The sequence below is a fragment of the Hippocampus guttulatus genome, chromosome 5 (assembly GCF_054856545.1).
Source record: "Hippocampus guttulatus isolate MCC_2025c chromosome 5, RoL_Hgut_1.0, whole genome shotgun sequence".
NCBI lineage: Eukaryota > Metazoa > Chordata > Actinopteri > Syngnathiformes > Syngnathidae > Hippocampus > Hippocampus guttulatus.
This window is the reverse complement of record NC_141265.1, coordinates 19217832-19232533: the sequence shown is the minus strand read 5'-3', so window position 1 is coordinate 19232533 and position 14702 is coordinate 19217832. Positions and strand designations below refer to the sequence as shown.

The window sequence follows — 14702 nt, the reverse complement described above, 5'->3', positions numbered from 1 at the left end:
ACGGTGCCGCTTGTAAATGGCAACACCGCACACAGTAAAAACGAAAGCAAGCTAACGCTTCCAGCCTGTGTCGTCAGTGTAATGTATATCAGTTACGCCTAAATATGAACACGTTCGTATTAGTTAGGCACGCAAGAAGACTTTGAACGACCGTGACCACAAATGGATCGATAGAGGCAAAGGTGAGTGGCATAAGCGGGGTTTGTTAGCTTTTAGCCAGCTATGCTAATTTTAGCAAGCAAGGCCAACACACCCACAAGTCACCCACTTTCTTTATGGCGGTTATCGAGTGTTTAGTAACAGAGCAAGAGGCCGTTTGATTTAGTGGTGCCATGCGATATACGTTCAAGCGCATAAAGAGTCACGTAACCTCTTAATTACGATGGCCTTATTTTGATTAAGGGCATGGGTGGTGCTCGGGGAAGAAGACAAAGCACCTGCAAAGCTTCTGAAAATGGTTTTTGATGATTGTATCTCACGAACCTGAGAGTTCTCCACAGCCTCGTTGATAGAGGACTGATTGTATTGTAAAACTCGATTTAAATGTAATTGGAGCTGTCATATACATCGTAACAATTATAGTGCCGCATTGGCTTTTCATATTGAGGTGTTTATGTATGCCCAAACAACGGCGTCACGTTCACAACTCAATGACGGTAAGGACGATAATTACTATAAATTCCATTTTCCTTCTTTCTCAGTATTAATAAAATAATTCAATTTCTGTAATGTTAATGAGGACTGTTTTGTAAATCAAGAATGTCTTTAGTTGGGTCAGATTACTGTCACACCACATTTGAGTACGTCCTGTTATATGTACAGCGCTACCATGGTTTATGAGATTAATTCGTTAAGGTATATTAGCTACATCTACCTACAAGCAAACATTACTGTTTTGTAAAATATAACCAAATAATGAACGAGAATAAACTGGATTAATGATGTGAAAGCCCAAAGTTTAACACACACTTGATAACGTTTGTGTGTGTGTGTGTGTGTCTTTAAATGGCGTGGCCTTTCCAAAGAGTGGCTTGTCGCTTGCACGCCAGAGCATGCATCTCTCTCTCTCTCTTGCTCTCCTCCTAACCAAAGTGGGAATTCTTCACCTCAAAACAATGAATGTCGGAAACCTCGTAAACCAAAGACCCCTCTGTAAAGTGTTTTTTGCCTTGTCACTCTCCTGTAGCTGCACACCAAGCCCAAGAGGTTGTGGAACCCTTCCCAGGGTCTGCTAAGGCCCGGGAGGAGGATGCATCGCGGATGGGATAAGGACTACCAGATTTCGGCACGGAAAATGGGGACATCCTTGCTCTTCCAGCTGTCGGCTCATGATCGGGAGCTGGACTTGGTGTGTCTCGACCATAGCTACGCCAAGCCCTGGAATGCTCACCCGGACGCCAGCAGCGCGCGGCCCACAAGAACGCTGTTTGTTACTCCTCGGCGCCAGCCAGAAGTCTCTCAGTGAGTTGGTCTCAATTTAAAGCAGAAATAAGTAATGTAACACAGCCGCATGTGTATGAGCACCTACACAAGTTTAAGTAAACATCATTAGCTAATTTAATGTAGCCTACCGCCGCCAGTTTAACGTATTCTAATGTTCCCACATGTGGTCCAGGATACAAGCCGCTGCACTTTAAAACCCGTTACTGAACAAACGGTTACAAAATATACACATAAGCACATTTATACACAAGCCGCTACAGTCACAACTGACGGCCAAGCAATTAAGATACAGACTGGCTGCTGCCACCAAGTTACCGGGCCACCCGCTAACCTGAGCTCTGAACAGCCAACTGTACTGTCTCACTCACTGGCTCCCATGTCACTCACCAGGCTAGGCTCCACCTATTAAAGCCACACACTCGCAAAGTCAAAGATATTGGTGTCAGGGTTGTCAGGATTGCAAATGTGTACAATAACACATGCACCCCACTTGCTTATTTTGTTTATTAATACAACATCAAAATTAATCTGACTAATCATTTGGGTAGAATTGATGGTGCAAATATATAATAGCCCCAGCCCTAATTCCTTAAAAAATGACCGCAAGGGCTGTCAAGAATCTTCACTGTGATTGATTTTGTCTTCTATTGCAGAGATTCAGAAACTGTAATCGATGTGGAGACGGTCACCCCCACGCCGGTTCCGCTGTATGATAACCACAAAGCTCTGAGTGTGATGAAGGAGTGCGAGCGGCACGTCCTTTTTGCTCGCACTGTTGCGGAGAGTCCCCCTCCTCCTGATGACTGGGAGGAACATATCAACAAGTAAGCCAACCCCATGGGGCAAGTCCCCATAGAAACGTGTCTCTATCAAACTGTGTGTTTACGACCGTATTGTTCTCTCAGGACGATGTGGTCCGTGGCTCAGACCAAACTGTTCAATAAAGTCCTAAAAGCACTTCAGGCTGAAAGATTAGCCCGCTTGGCCAATGAACATGTAAGTTGTGCTTGTTTTGTGTGTTTATATAATTCAAGACAAGACAGCGCCCAATGTCTTTGAAACCAACTGTAATGTAATTATAGAGATTGACCTTTTAGTCCTGTTGTAGTGAGTGCTCGGCGATATGGAAAATAAATATTCTGTCATGGTATAGGCCATTTTATATCATGATAATGACATACAGTTCAGTTATTCTATGATATATATACATGCACACACTGACTGCTCACTCACCGTTTCTCACTTTATTTTGTCTGAAATGTACACACTCAACAAACACTTTTACTTCCGGTCTTTCACGATGACATAACGTTACCTTTGTCAGTAGCGTGGCTTCTCCGGCTTTCCCTCTGTTAATTACTCCTCGTAATCCCTTCGTGAGAACGATACTTCAGTGTAAGTGTAGCTTATTCGCTGACGTGGAGGTGAGATGATGGGAGCTGCGGTGACTGAATTAGGAGTGAAGCCACAATGTAATTAGCAGTTGGTAGTAACCAGCCAAAGCTTTTTGTCAAACTTGCTGTCGCTGACTTTCGTGTTATGACTCAACTCCCTGTGTAGTTGTTCAGTCTGCCACCTGGTGGCAGGTGTGTAGCAAAAGATTGATACGTTTTTTGCCAACAAATCAAGCTGCGTTTGACGGATCAATTCCATGCAGTGTCATGCTGAGTTTTGTGTGTGTGATCCCATTCCCAAAAGGCATCCAATGAGCCAATATTACGCCGAATTGCAGTGGACAAATGTGCCAGAAAGGTGCGTCACGCCTTAGCCAGTGTCAACTGGGAGACCAAGCTGACGCAGTGGTTGCATACCACCCTGATTGAATCGCTGAGTCTCGCCATGCTGGCTGCCTACTTGGATGTTCTGCAGACTCTCAAAAGCAAGGTGGCTTCATTTTCAGACGATTGCGCGACTCTCCGCTATAGGATTTGTGATGACGTGCCATTTTCATTTTTTTGTCTCGTAAGCTGCCATCGCTGATCGACAGAATGCTGCTTCCGGCGGCGAAGACGGGATCTCCCAGCGCCGAGGCCCTTTCACTGCTACTGAAGCGTCCGTGGGATCCAGCTGTAGGAGTTCTGTCTCAAAACAAGCCGGTATAATTCAACCCTTGTTAAAACTTGGTGTAGTGCATTATGCCCATCCAACCCACCCCCCAAAAATAAATGCTTGTTGTTCAATGTTCCAGAGCAAGCTTCCCGGGTCACCACTCATCCTAATAGCACCGTCAAGCCCGACCAATCCAGCCGTGTCAACATCACGACGAATGAGATTCTGGCAGTCGCAGCTCTCCTGTTTTGGCAAGGTGTCGCGTGTATAGTCTCACCTCTTACTCACGTTACAAGTAATTCTGCTCCTGTTGTCTCTCCAAAAGTGCTGATAACGGCTGTTTGTCAGGTCATCCCCATACACACTCATGTCACCAGTGGCGCCAATATTGGCATTACCCAATGTCTGGAACACATGCTGGGAACTGTTCGTGCAAAGGTCATTGAGGTAGAGAGAATTGTGTTTATCCGCTTTTTTTGGGGGGGGGGCACTTTTCCATTTGTGCTGTTGTCAGTATGATCGATTGTATTTTTCTAATAGGGCACCCAGATTTCAAAACATTCTCTTTTGCTTTGTTGTATGATTCAACCTTAAAAATGAGAATCTGTGCTCAATTGCTTTACTGAAATAAATAAAGGTTGACTAAGTGTTGATGTGATTACCACCATGAAAACAATTAGACCGTGTCGAATTCCGATGTTCCTACAAAGATTGACTCTGCCTGTCAAACTTACAGGTTAACAGGCACTTCCCCCACAAACCCATCATCTTGGTCGGCTGGAACGCCGGCGCGCTCATAGCTTGTCATGTAAGATTTTCCGTATTTTTAAACTTCTTGTATTTTTCTGTTGACGGAGGCCTTTTCAGCCGATTTAATGGTGACTACTCGACAGGTTTCCCTCATGGAATACTTGACTGCCGTCATTTGCCTCGGCTTCCCCCTGCTTACAGTCAACGGTCCAAGAGGGGTCAGCCTTTCCATATTTCCTTAGTTATTGAATGCTGTATTTTTTTTCTCCTTGTACTCATTGGTTGATATCATGTGTCTGCGTGACTCGCAGGATGTAGATGACCCACTGCTGGACATGAAGACCCCAGTGTTGTTTGTTGTCGGTCAGAACGGTCTGCAGTGCACCGTGGAAGGAATGGAGGAATTCCGAGAGAAACTGAGGACCGATAACAGCATGGTGGTGGTGGGAGGAGCCGACGATAACGTCAGGTGAGTCATCGTGTCTGACAGAATGCCTTCCAAATTCATTCACAACCGCAATCAGTCCATTTTCTTTTGACAGAATCAGTTCTGCAAAAATGAAGTCGGAGGGACTGACTCAGACGATGGTTGACCGCTGCATTCAGGTTGGTGCTTGCAATTTATTTCTGCCTGTGCTTTCCACAATCTTTTTAAACCCAAAATGCCAATGCGTTTTTTTTTTCCCATGATGTTTCACTGATCCGCAGGATGAGATTGCAGACTTCCTTTCTGGTGTCCTCACACGGGCAGAGAGCCACGGTCATGGCTCGGGGGAAACGAGGGACCTAGACACGGAGAAGAAGAGGCGGCCTCGACGAGAGTTCCCTTTTGACATGGAGAGAGGACGGCCTTCCTCGCCCGCGCTCAGACTCCCGATTTCTCCGTCAGGTTCAGAGGTCAGTTAATGACAGCTGAAGGTATGAGTCTTCATCCAAAGCTTATTTGTGGTGAGGATTTTCACGAAAGGCTCAACTATTGGCTCACAATGGAAGTTCTCCCTGCGTGCTGGACACTGACCGTCGTCGTAGATACTTTTCAGAAAAAACGTTACTTGGTGGTACAGTGAGACGGACTAGTGGTTAGCACTCACGCTGAGTCATTCAGCACACTCACAATTAACAGCCGGCCGCTCTACACTCTCCTTCGCAGACGCCACCGTCACTCACCAGGCCACACCCTCCACCTTTGAAAGCCATACATTTTCAAAGTCACAGATACGACAGTAGAACTGAATTATATGGAGAGCCACTTGGTGGTAAATATCCTCTCCCTTGTGTTCGACAGGATTTGTCCAGTGTCTGCAGCAGTCCCACTTCAAGTCCTAAACCCAAGACCGGCCTGTCCCCAGCACAGAAGTCCAGTCTGATCACAGCCACGCAGCTCCTCAAGACCCACATGCAACGCTCTGGCACAGTGCTGTCACACAAGCAGGCTCAAGGTTAGAAGAGACTGCCATTGAATGGCACATTTTCACATGCGCAAAGCTTTTGCTCTCACTTTGAACCAAGTTCCTCATGTAAACTGACAACTTGGGGTAGAAAACTGGAGGGGGGAAAAAAGGGCGGATGACATAGCCGAGGAAACAGGGTGTTGTCCAAGCAACGAGCAAGGAAGATGGAATTTGTCTATAAATATTCTTCACGTCACAACATCTTGATGGGGCAAGATGGAACGTGACTGAAATACTCTTATCTCCTTTTCCACAACCTTCCTCTCTGGCCTCCTTCCTTTTCTCTTCCCGATTCATTCACAGCTCAGTTCGCTGCTTTTATGAAACAAAACATGCTTGTGAGGAAAAACCTTCCTCCTGGTACTCCTCCTTGTATTTTTGGTAAGTGGCTATCCCTCCTTTCTCTGTCCTCTCTTTTGTCCCCCTCTTCTCCTTGGCTTCCACTGCCCTTATCGGGGCCCCACTGTTTCCACAATGACTGTCAGAGAAAATCAACTCTTAAGATGAAGCGTCAGGGACTTCCCTGACGACCACAGGCCTCAAAACCATCGCCTGTTGAATATTCCTTCATCAAAAAAAGTGGTCGTGCCAGTAGGTTGGTGTACAGTAATTACGTTCGGCCTCAATACCAAATGAGTATGATGCTTAGTGAATTCATCATCTATTTGTACGTTACATTTTGCCATGACACATGCCGTTTCACGATATAATTCGAATACTGCAATACAACATGCTTTATAGTTACAGTGTATAATTGATCCACCTTATGATGCAATATATATATATAATCCTTCAAGAAGTATAATGTATATTTCCTAAAAAGGCCACTTGTGATCCCCCCCCAACAGCCTTACTTTAAAAAAAAATCTCCATTCCTTTGTGAATTTTGTGTGGTTGTGTTTTGATTTATCCATATCCATTCTATTTACCATACTTAATAAAAATAAATAAACAAAATGGTATCCCTCATAAACCCACCGTGTCCTGTCCTGCAGTGACAAGCGATCAAATGGAGGCCCTGGACAGAGATGAACTGAGAGCTCGAGGCAAGAGGCGCCTAACCCCGAGCCCCACCCCGAACAAAGCCTCAAAGCGGGCCAAAATCAAGGTCACGCTTGTTTCCCAAAGCGAGTCGGCTGGGGCTACCATCAGCCCATCTGTACAGGAAGGTACAAATCAACTTTATCTTTATCTCTATACTGTTTGGCACAGCCAGCAGAGACATTGTCCACATTATATACCGCAGATCAATGTTTTCCAGCCTGTATTGCGCGGAGGCTCGCTTTGGGTTTCAGTCTAAAATGTGCCGGTGTCCATACCATCTCTTCCATACTACTTCCTGACTGACACTTTTGTTCATTACCAAATTTATCGTATTAATTTATCGCATTTTTTTTCCCCAGTTCGGTCACATGGGACTGTAACCAAGTTACAGTTCACGATGTGGTTTTTTTGCTCATCTTCGGCGGCACATAAGTGGTTGCGAATCCTTGCCGTGGATAATGTGCCCCCTAACTAATGGAATTTTGACCTTGACGTTGTCTTTGTGCAGTGGGTGTTTCTGCAAAGCCCCTAGCAGTGACAATGGGACAGACCGTGGCCGGAGCGGTTGAGCTCTCCGGACTTCTCACAGGCCAACGGTAAGCTAGTCTGCTTAGCTGTACATTAGCCATAATAACCAGTCGAGTACGAAAACTCCCTAACCCCACCCATGCCCCATTCCCACGTAGCCGGACAATTTTATATATTTTTTAAATAGCTTGTCTGGTGCAAAGGGGCTGTTGCGCACTATTAATAAAACGGAGGCTTATGACCACAGAGCACTTTCTGAGGTGGCTCTTGAGTAGACTGGTGGTTATGTGTGTCACTGCAGGTCTGCTAGTCTCTCAGAGGTGTCTGGTACCCTGTCCTCAGGCTCCAGCTCCTTCAACAGCGCGCAGCCTTGCATGGTGTCAGGGTCGTCCACACCAATCCAGGTGCAAGCTCCGGCTACTGCCCAAGGTATCTTTGCCCTGCCCCCCCCCCCCCCCCCCATCCCCTTCCACCCTCCATGCTTGATCGCACTAGCATCTGTGCCACTATAGCTTCCGCTGCGCAGTGCTACTATAGCCTTACCACCCCCAAGGGCGCCTCCGGCCATTTTTAACTGAGGTGAATCTGTGTGTGAGAGCATTTTTAACCAAATGTCATCGATCACCTCTTACACCATCACTGTTTGTCACTTGTCCTGAATTTACCCTTTTGGACATGTGGTGCGAGCGGTGTGCGCCCACCCCAGTTTGAGGTTGCTTGCCGCAGGGCCGCGTGGGTTGTGACGGGGAGAGTTTTTCAAGAAAGATTTTGATAATTGTGTCTTGTGTGTGCAGCATCTTCCGTCAGCAGTTTGCTACAAGGCCTAAGTTTCAGTCTTCAGGAGATCGTCACCAAAGCACCTAGCTTGCCCTTTGCGGAAGCCTGCACTGGAAGCACACAGGTATGACAGCGAATATTCAAAGTATGGCGGCCTGTGAGCCGCATATGGGCCAGCTCTGTACTTTAAATCGGCGCACGGGTTATTAATTTCCCTGAGTTTCCACTGTCAATATGTTTCCAAGCAACTGTGACGCCATTGGAATGAAAAATGGCCTCTGTCGTCAAATGGGTGATAACCTGGGGTCGTGTTATTGGTACACACATGGACAAACAAATTGTCACTATCCTTCCGAATGAAAGAACGAAACAATAGTATTAAAAATACAACGAACAATAGCAAACCAAAACTCACCAATGAAAATCAGACATTACTTTGGAATTCTGATTCAAAGGAATTATTTACAAAAACAAGCATAGTGAAACAGGAATGGGCAGAAATGATGGTACCCCTAGCAAAGATCGAAAAAAATTGACCGTAGTGACATTACAAGGTCTTAAAACGATGACTCATTTATCAAAATATGTTTTGATTAATCTGGTGATTGATTCGCTCTCGGTTAATCATTGCACCTTTTTGAGGTTTGTGGAAGTCAAATTTCGGACATTTAAGCAACATTGTCTGCTATTCTCCAGACGCTCTGTGGCAAGCCTCAAGGTCAGGTCCTGAGCGCCATCTCCACCACCACCAATAGCAGCACTCTGCTCCGCGCAGTGCCCGTGGTCACCGCAGGGGGCGTGGCCAAAACCAACGCGATCCACCAACTGCTCACAAATGGCGGACTGGCCAAGCTTGCCAGCAGTTTGCCCGGCTTGGCCCACATCACCAACCAGACCGCCGGTATGTCTCGAACTGCCAAAGGGCGACGGCCACGCTGAATGGCAGCGGTGTTCATCCAACACGCGCTGAGCAAGGATGCTTGTGTAAGAGGGCAGCTCTGATGACCAAGACAGCATCTGGGGACAGACTAGGAGTACAATAGAATTTGTACTGTGACACCTTTTGAAAAGTCAGGGCGAAAAAGGTTTTCACTTTGCAGTGTTTGTTTTCCGTGCCCCGTTTAGGGCGCTCGTATCAATATATGAAGCTGTATGACAGAAAATAATTGTGTGTGTCAAGTTGGTCAGCTATTTTTGGTGTTTGAAAGACCAGCCTTTGTCCCAAGTGTTGAAGCGGTCATTTTATGTTTATTTGTTTCGTCATGCCATACTCTGTTTTGTAAACGCTCCATTCAATCACCCGCATGTAATGTCCATAAATGCCACAAATGCTGACATGTATTGACATGATACAACCTCTGTCCCTGTTGCAATAAAAACTGGAATCATACTGGCTGTTAAATGCTTCTGTCCCCCCCCCCCCCCCCCCCACACACACACTTATGTCTTCAGTTTCAACTGCATTTGCCATCCCACCCCCTCCCCTAAACTAAACCTGACGCATTTGCTGTAATTCTCATTTCTTTGTCAAGCTGCCAGTTTGACTTGCATGGAACAGTAAGACCATTCGCGTCCTCTTATTGGCCTGCATTTTCCATCACATGTCGTGCTGAGCCTTATTTTATTGTGTCTTGTCATTAGGGCAGAAAGCCCCCACGTCCATAACAGTGATGCTTCGAGGAGCGCAACCCGCAAGCAGAGTGGGATCGCTCAGCCAAGCAGCGGAGGTGACGCCCGCTCAGAACAGTGAGACTCAGGTACGTCTCGTTTGTTGATTGTCTTCAAAAGTATAAGTTTGGCGAGAGGCTTTCAATAACGCGACGAAGGCGACTCGTGTCACTTTACGCGCTGCGATGAAACTTGACACAAGCTACTACTCCCTTGCGACCCTTTCAGGTCGAGGTCCCTGTCCCAGACTTTTCAGTTTAGATTCATCCAAGACGCTAAATTGTCCGTTGGTGTGAATGGTTGGTGGTTTGTCTCTATCGGTCCAGTGTGTACCCCGCCTCTTGCCCAGACGCAGATGAGCCTAATGAGGGCAAGTGCGCTAGAAAATGGATGGACGGGAGGTTGAATGTAGACAGGCCTCGACAGACAACAAAGTGAGTGTTGCTATTTTTCACCGGCAAAGACAAAATGTGTGCTTTAGAACATCCAGATAAGTGCAAGTGTTTTAATTGCCCCTTTTTCATTGTCTCCCGTTGTGTAATTGAGTTTAAAAGAAAAAAAAATTACAAGTGGCATAATGGCTTCTGCTCAATCTTATCTGAGCTTGTTTCGAGCTGCAGCTCGGGAGCTTTTTGCATGTTGTGGATACAAAAAATGCTTTTGTTTTCAGCATGGATGGCGGACATTTTATTTGACCTACATTTCTAAATACAAATAAAACTTTAGAGGGACTTTTCTAAAAATGCTCTCTAGACCCTTTAGTAATGCTTTAAACAATAGGCACTGGGATTGATTTGCTTTAAAAAATAAAAATAGAAAATGTGTGATGATTTAAATTCATATCTCTGACTTTTTTTCTTGCAGTAATCAAGTTTTTTTTGCGGCTCCTCCCTACAAGTGAGCTCAGAAGCCAAACGGGACCGGCATACTTCAGGGGCCCCGACCTACTGCAGCCCTCTTTCAACAAGCGTTCATCTGCCTATAACTTCGCTTGAGCTTCCAAGGAACATCATGACTGTACAAGTGCACATTTACGTTGACTGAAATCTTAATCACAATTAACGCCTGTCACATTTACAGGAGTGACTGCAGTAGAAACTAATGTTGCTTGTGTGCGCAGGATTTTTTTTTTTTCTCCATGTGACAGCAGCAGCATATTTGTGTCTGGTGGCAACACGGACACCAACATTCCAAATATATGTTTACGTTTATTGATGACTACCATATCTTTAAGGCTGATTCTCTTTAACACCAAATGTCCCATGTGTACACTACAAGTTTGTGTGCTGTTCAGTAAAACATCCCCCCACCCCCACCAATTTGCCCTGCTATTTTCCATTCTACATAAGCCATCCCGTGTGTTTTTTTCTCAAGCTCCCCGAAAGCCTGATCTAATGCTCAAGTGGCGTGTTTACAGCAGCAGCATAAATACAGCCCACTCATCTGAGCAGACATCCTGTCTTAAATTCTGCACGCAGATAAGGCCAGGAAGATTGTGTGCCTTCCCTCTTATATAAAGCACGCTTTGTTTGTCACTGCTGGCAAACCTGCTGGCAGTTGCCTCTCAAGCCTCTTATTACTGAAAGCATCTTTGTTTTCAGTTGTAGTTTAATCCTATAGAGGCCTACACCACAAAAGTATACTGTATTGCTGACCGTGCTCTGGTTTTATAAAGCAACTACTGTACCTCCAAAACATATAATAGGAGATGTAACGATAGATAGTAGAGATGTTTGATACCCCTATTTTCAGGCCGAAACCAGTACGAGTCTTCACTATTTGAGTACTCACTGATAGAGCACACGATACCTTCTAGTACTTTTGAAAACTAAATATAAAATGCAAAATTCATTCATCATTAACACAGCTGATAATTCAACCACGTGTGTCAAACTGCCGCAGTATAGCGCCAACTACTGACGAGTATAACTTAGGTCAGCATGTTCAAAATTCCCTTGCGACAAGAAAAATCACTCAAAATGCTGGCGGACGTCTGGCTAACGCTTTTCGGACCTTGAGTGAACCTGACAAACTGACACGATCGTACATTTTGCTACTTTCGCCAACAGTTGCAATTGTTCGCCTCTTAGTGGGATATGAGCTTTCAGTACCCGTGGGATGGATAGATAGATAGATTTACGGTCAGAGTTGTAAATCAGGGCTAGTCCGAGTTAGGGTTTGTAATTAGGGATTCACATTGGGGGCAGGGGGAGAAGAATTCCTTCCTTCCATTCATATTGTCGTGGTTTCGTTGCCTCCATCCTCTCATCCCTCTCTTCCTTCTTTAAATAAGTCAATTTAGAATGTTGTCTGTGTATATTTCTCTGCCGAGGTTCTATATTGCCGACAGGTGGCGGTACAGACGTGACCTTCAACAACTGTTTGTTGTATGTTTTGCTTGTGCGTGTGCGTACACGTGTACGTCAGCGTTCCACGTTTTTCTTGTGCGCCTAATAAAACTGGCCAACGGAGCTAAATCTAACAAAACAACCGCAGTAAATCAACTGTGTTTACTTCAGTTAACGTTAAAACGCAGATTCTACCTGTTCGTGTTGTTTAATTTCTAATTTCTGGCCTCCTTTTGCCATGTACTACAGCTATCAATAAGAAAATGTGGTTTTCTTGATTTTTTTTTCTCCCACCCCTCCAGAATTACATTTATGATAAATGTTTGAAATGCAGTAGTTAGATGTCTATCTTTGCCGTCTATTACAGCAATCAGAATGGGGAAATGTAAATCAACAGTTTTTTTGCTTACTATTACTATTTATACATTGTCAATTTATGACTATTACTGTGACTTCAATGTTTCTTATTTCATCATTCAGGTAAGTGGTCTAGCATTTCCCGCTACTACTGCATTACACTACAAACATTTAGCTTGAGTGTGATTTGTCCCACATAGGTCTCCGTAGAACACGTAAATTTGTTGACTGGCCCTAACTCAGACCAAGTGCGAATATCAAACTGAACGTCTGGGCAACTTTTACTCGCTGCTAAAAGCAGGCTACCTCGGACCGGGGTTGCTTGTGCTCGCTCGCTCACTCATTTGTGGAAATGATTCTCTCAAAAAATCTCTCACAATACAAATTATGGTCAGTAAAGCGTATAAGAGCCATAACAATGCAGCCAGGTAAGAAAAAAATAAAGTGTCTCCCCCCCCAGGAGCTGCTGCCATATCATCAAAGTTTCTCAATCAGTTCTCGGCAGTCGCCTGGAGCTTCAGGTACAGGACAGCAATCACTTGAATCACCCCCCGCCCCAACCAAGAAGACACCGGAGAGAGGTTGGATTTAAAACCCGCCCTCCGGAGGGATCTCGCCCCCCCCCCCCCAAACCTATCTCTCTCTCTCTCTCTCTCTCGCCCTCTCGCTCGCTGTCCCCTCTTCCTTTACCTTTACCCCTCGCATTTGGCCGTCTCCCCCAGCACAATCATGGATCTCGTGGCGAGATGTTTGTTTCTCCTTCCCTGCCTCGCCGTGATACTGGCACTCGATTTGGAGGCGATCGACCCCAGCTACTTCGTGGAGCCCGCTGCCACATCAGATGTGATCGACTACAAAGATCCCTGCAAAGCTGGTGAGTGAGATTTTCAAGCCTTTTTTTTTTTTTACCGACGTGTAGGCTGAGATTTTCCGCGTATGCGTGGACGTGCCACGATTGTGTTTGTTTGTGTGCGCGTGTGGGGAGGAGGTGTGGGGTGCGGGAGGGGGGATCCGAGATGACAGTGGTGCGAGTTGGAGAAAAGGCTCCAAGGGACATTGTGTGCATTCGTTTGGCTTTGGGGGACTGAGTTTGAAACATTAAAAGGCAGGTAGTAAGTGGCTGTGTTTGACCCAAAAAGTTTTTGCTGGTTGAAAAGTTGCAGCATACATTTTTTTACTCCTCTATCTGTGATCGTGATTAGCATGCTTTGAATGATGAGGGAAAAATCCATTTCAAGAATGTCCGCTCCCTTTCTTGGATGGTGTCAGTATCGGAAAAAATCATTTTTGGACAGTGCTTTGGCCTGCTGAAGCTCACATTATTTGGCCAAGACGTATCTGAGTTGTCATGATAATCATTTTCCTGCACTCTGAACTCCCACGTCTTGCCAAATCCCTTTTGGGGATTTTTTTTCCCATCTGCTGAAAGTATTCCTGTTACACTGCCCTCCAATATCCTCAAAGAGCTTACTTATTATGCCTGTGACCATTTCTGATGCGGCAGCTGGCTGGAAAGCGCAACTTTCATCAAACCGCTAATCTGATGTCTTCATCTTTGACCCCACGACCCCACACGCCCAAGAAAAGGGTGTATTAAAGCCTTGTATAAACACAACCAAGGTAGCCTGCAGATGTCCATAGCCGGCGAATGGGCTACTTCCTGTTATTGTTTAACTCTTTAAACTCTTTTTTTTCACATGTGATTACGCACAAATATTGATTTCCGGGACATGATGTCCTGTTCTGAGAAGTTGTGATTCTGTGTTTTGTGTCATGTCAAAGTGTGACTAGTGGGCGGATGTTATAGTGATTGGTAATGTGGTTGACATCTTGGAAAGCTGGAAGACGGTCATGACACCTATCTGCTTGCTCTGCTTCCTCATTATTTGACCTCTGTATTGCTGCCCTTGTTTCCATTTTTTTTCTTGGATGGTTCCTGGGAAAAATCCTGTTTTGCTTGTTTGCCCTCAATGTATCTTGTATGCCGGAATTCAGGCGTGGATCTGTGAAGAAAAGCATTGATGATTTTTGAGCCGGCGCGTGACTGAAACCGACTGTGGCACCGCTGGTGGGTGGGGTTTGGCCATAGTTTTCATGAATGGCGGAACCTCAGCCACTCGTTATTCCGCTGTTCAAACTTTGAATCACCACTGAACGGTGTTGCAATGTCGCAGATGGAACGAGGAAATCAAAAATGCACATGAAATTTCATCCCTCAAAAAATGTAGTTTAATGTTGTAATGTGTAATAATAATAATAAAGAAATAAAAATATTGCCCCCCCCCCA

General features: G+C 45.3%; 2 protein-coding genes across 9 annotated transcripts in view; both read left to right on the top strand.

The window, feature by feature from the left end:
- The first annotated feature begins 16 nt into the window (after positions 1-16).
- Positions 17-11025, top strand: kansl3 (KAT8 regulatory NSL complex subunit 3). 6 transcript variants are annotated; one of them, XR_015100867.1, is made up of 23 exons: positions 17-182; positions 1187-1461; positions 2097-2267; positions 2349-2439; positions 3142-3327; positions 3411-3539; positions 3632-3748; positions 3841-3939; positions 4229-4300; positions 4386-4460; positions 4554-4711; positions 4785-4848; positions 4951-5139; positions 5528-5681; positions 5997-6074; positions 6689-6862; positions 7246-7333; positions 7567-7694; positions 8060-8166; positions 8739-8943; positions 9684-9799; positions 10037-10144; positions 10575-11025. XR_015100867.1 is itself a non-coding variant. In XM_086110444.1 (22 exons), exons 2-22 carry the CDS (start codon positions 1250-1252, stop codon positions 10575-10577), a joined length of 2616 nt encoding a protein of 871 aa, XP_085966570.1. In that variant the 5' UTR covers positions 17-182; positions 1187-1249; the 3' UTR covers positions 10578-11025. The 6 variants fall into 6 exon arrangements, 4 of the variants coding, with proteins under 4 accessions (XP_085966570.1, XP_085966572.1, XP_085966573.1 ...); XM_086110444.1 differs by lacking the exon at positions 10037-10144; XR_015100868.1 differs by lacking the exon at positions 5997-6074 and having other exon boundaries at positions 18-182.
- A 154-nt stretch (positions 11026-11179) lies between these two features.
- The window catches only part of bmp1a (bone morphogenetic protein 1a), a 33857-nt gene continuing 30334 nt past the window's right edge, over positions 11180-14702 (top strand). For 2 of the 3 annotated variants that reach the window (XR_015100866.1, XM_086110442.1), the window contains exon 1: positions 13066-13289. Coding sequence is in view for 2 of the 3 variants with exons in the window: in XM_086110442.1 (XP_085966568.1) it covers positions 13145-13289 (145 nt within the window). In the remaining variant the exon portion in view is untranslated. Of the gene's footprint in view, positions 12997-13065; positions 13290-14702 lie in introns of those variants that run through there. The other variant, XM_086110443.1, reaches the window with a different exon arrangement.

Bases quoted from the DNA above. Each gene is read 5' to 3' on its own strand.
- kansl3 (XM_086110444.1), top strand. From the start codon at position 1,250: ATGCATCGCGGATGGGATAAGGACTACCAGATTTCGGCACGGAAAATG. The intron at 3,749-3,840 runs GTGTCGCGTGTA...GCTGTTTGTCAG, and splicing joins AGCTCTCCTGTTTTGGCAAG to GTCATCCCCATACACACTCA. The intron at 4,461-4,553 runs GTCAGCCTTTCC...CGTGACTCGCAG, and splicing joins CAGTCAACGGTCCAAGAGGG to GATGTAGATGACCCACTGCT.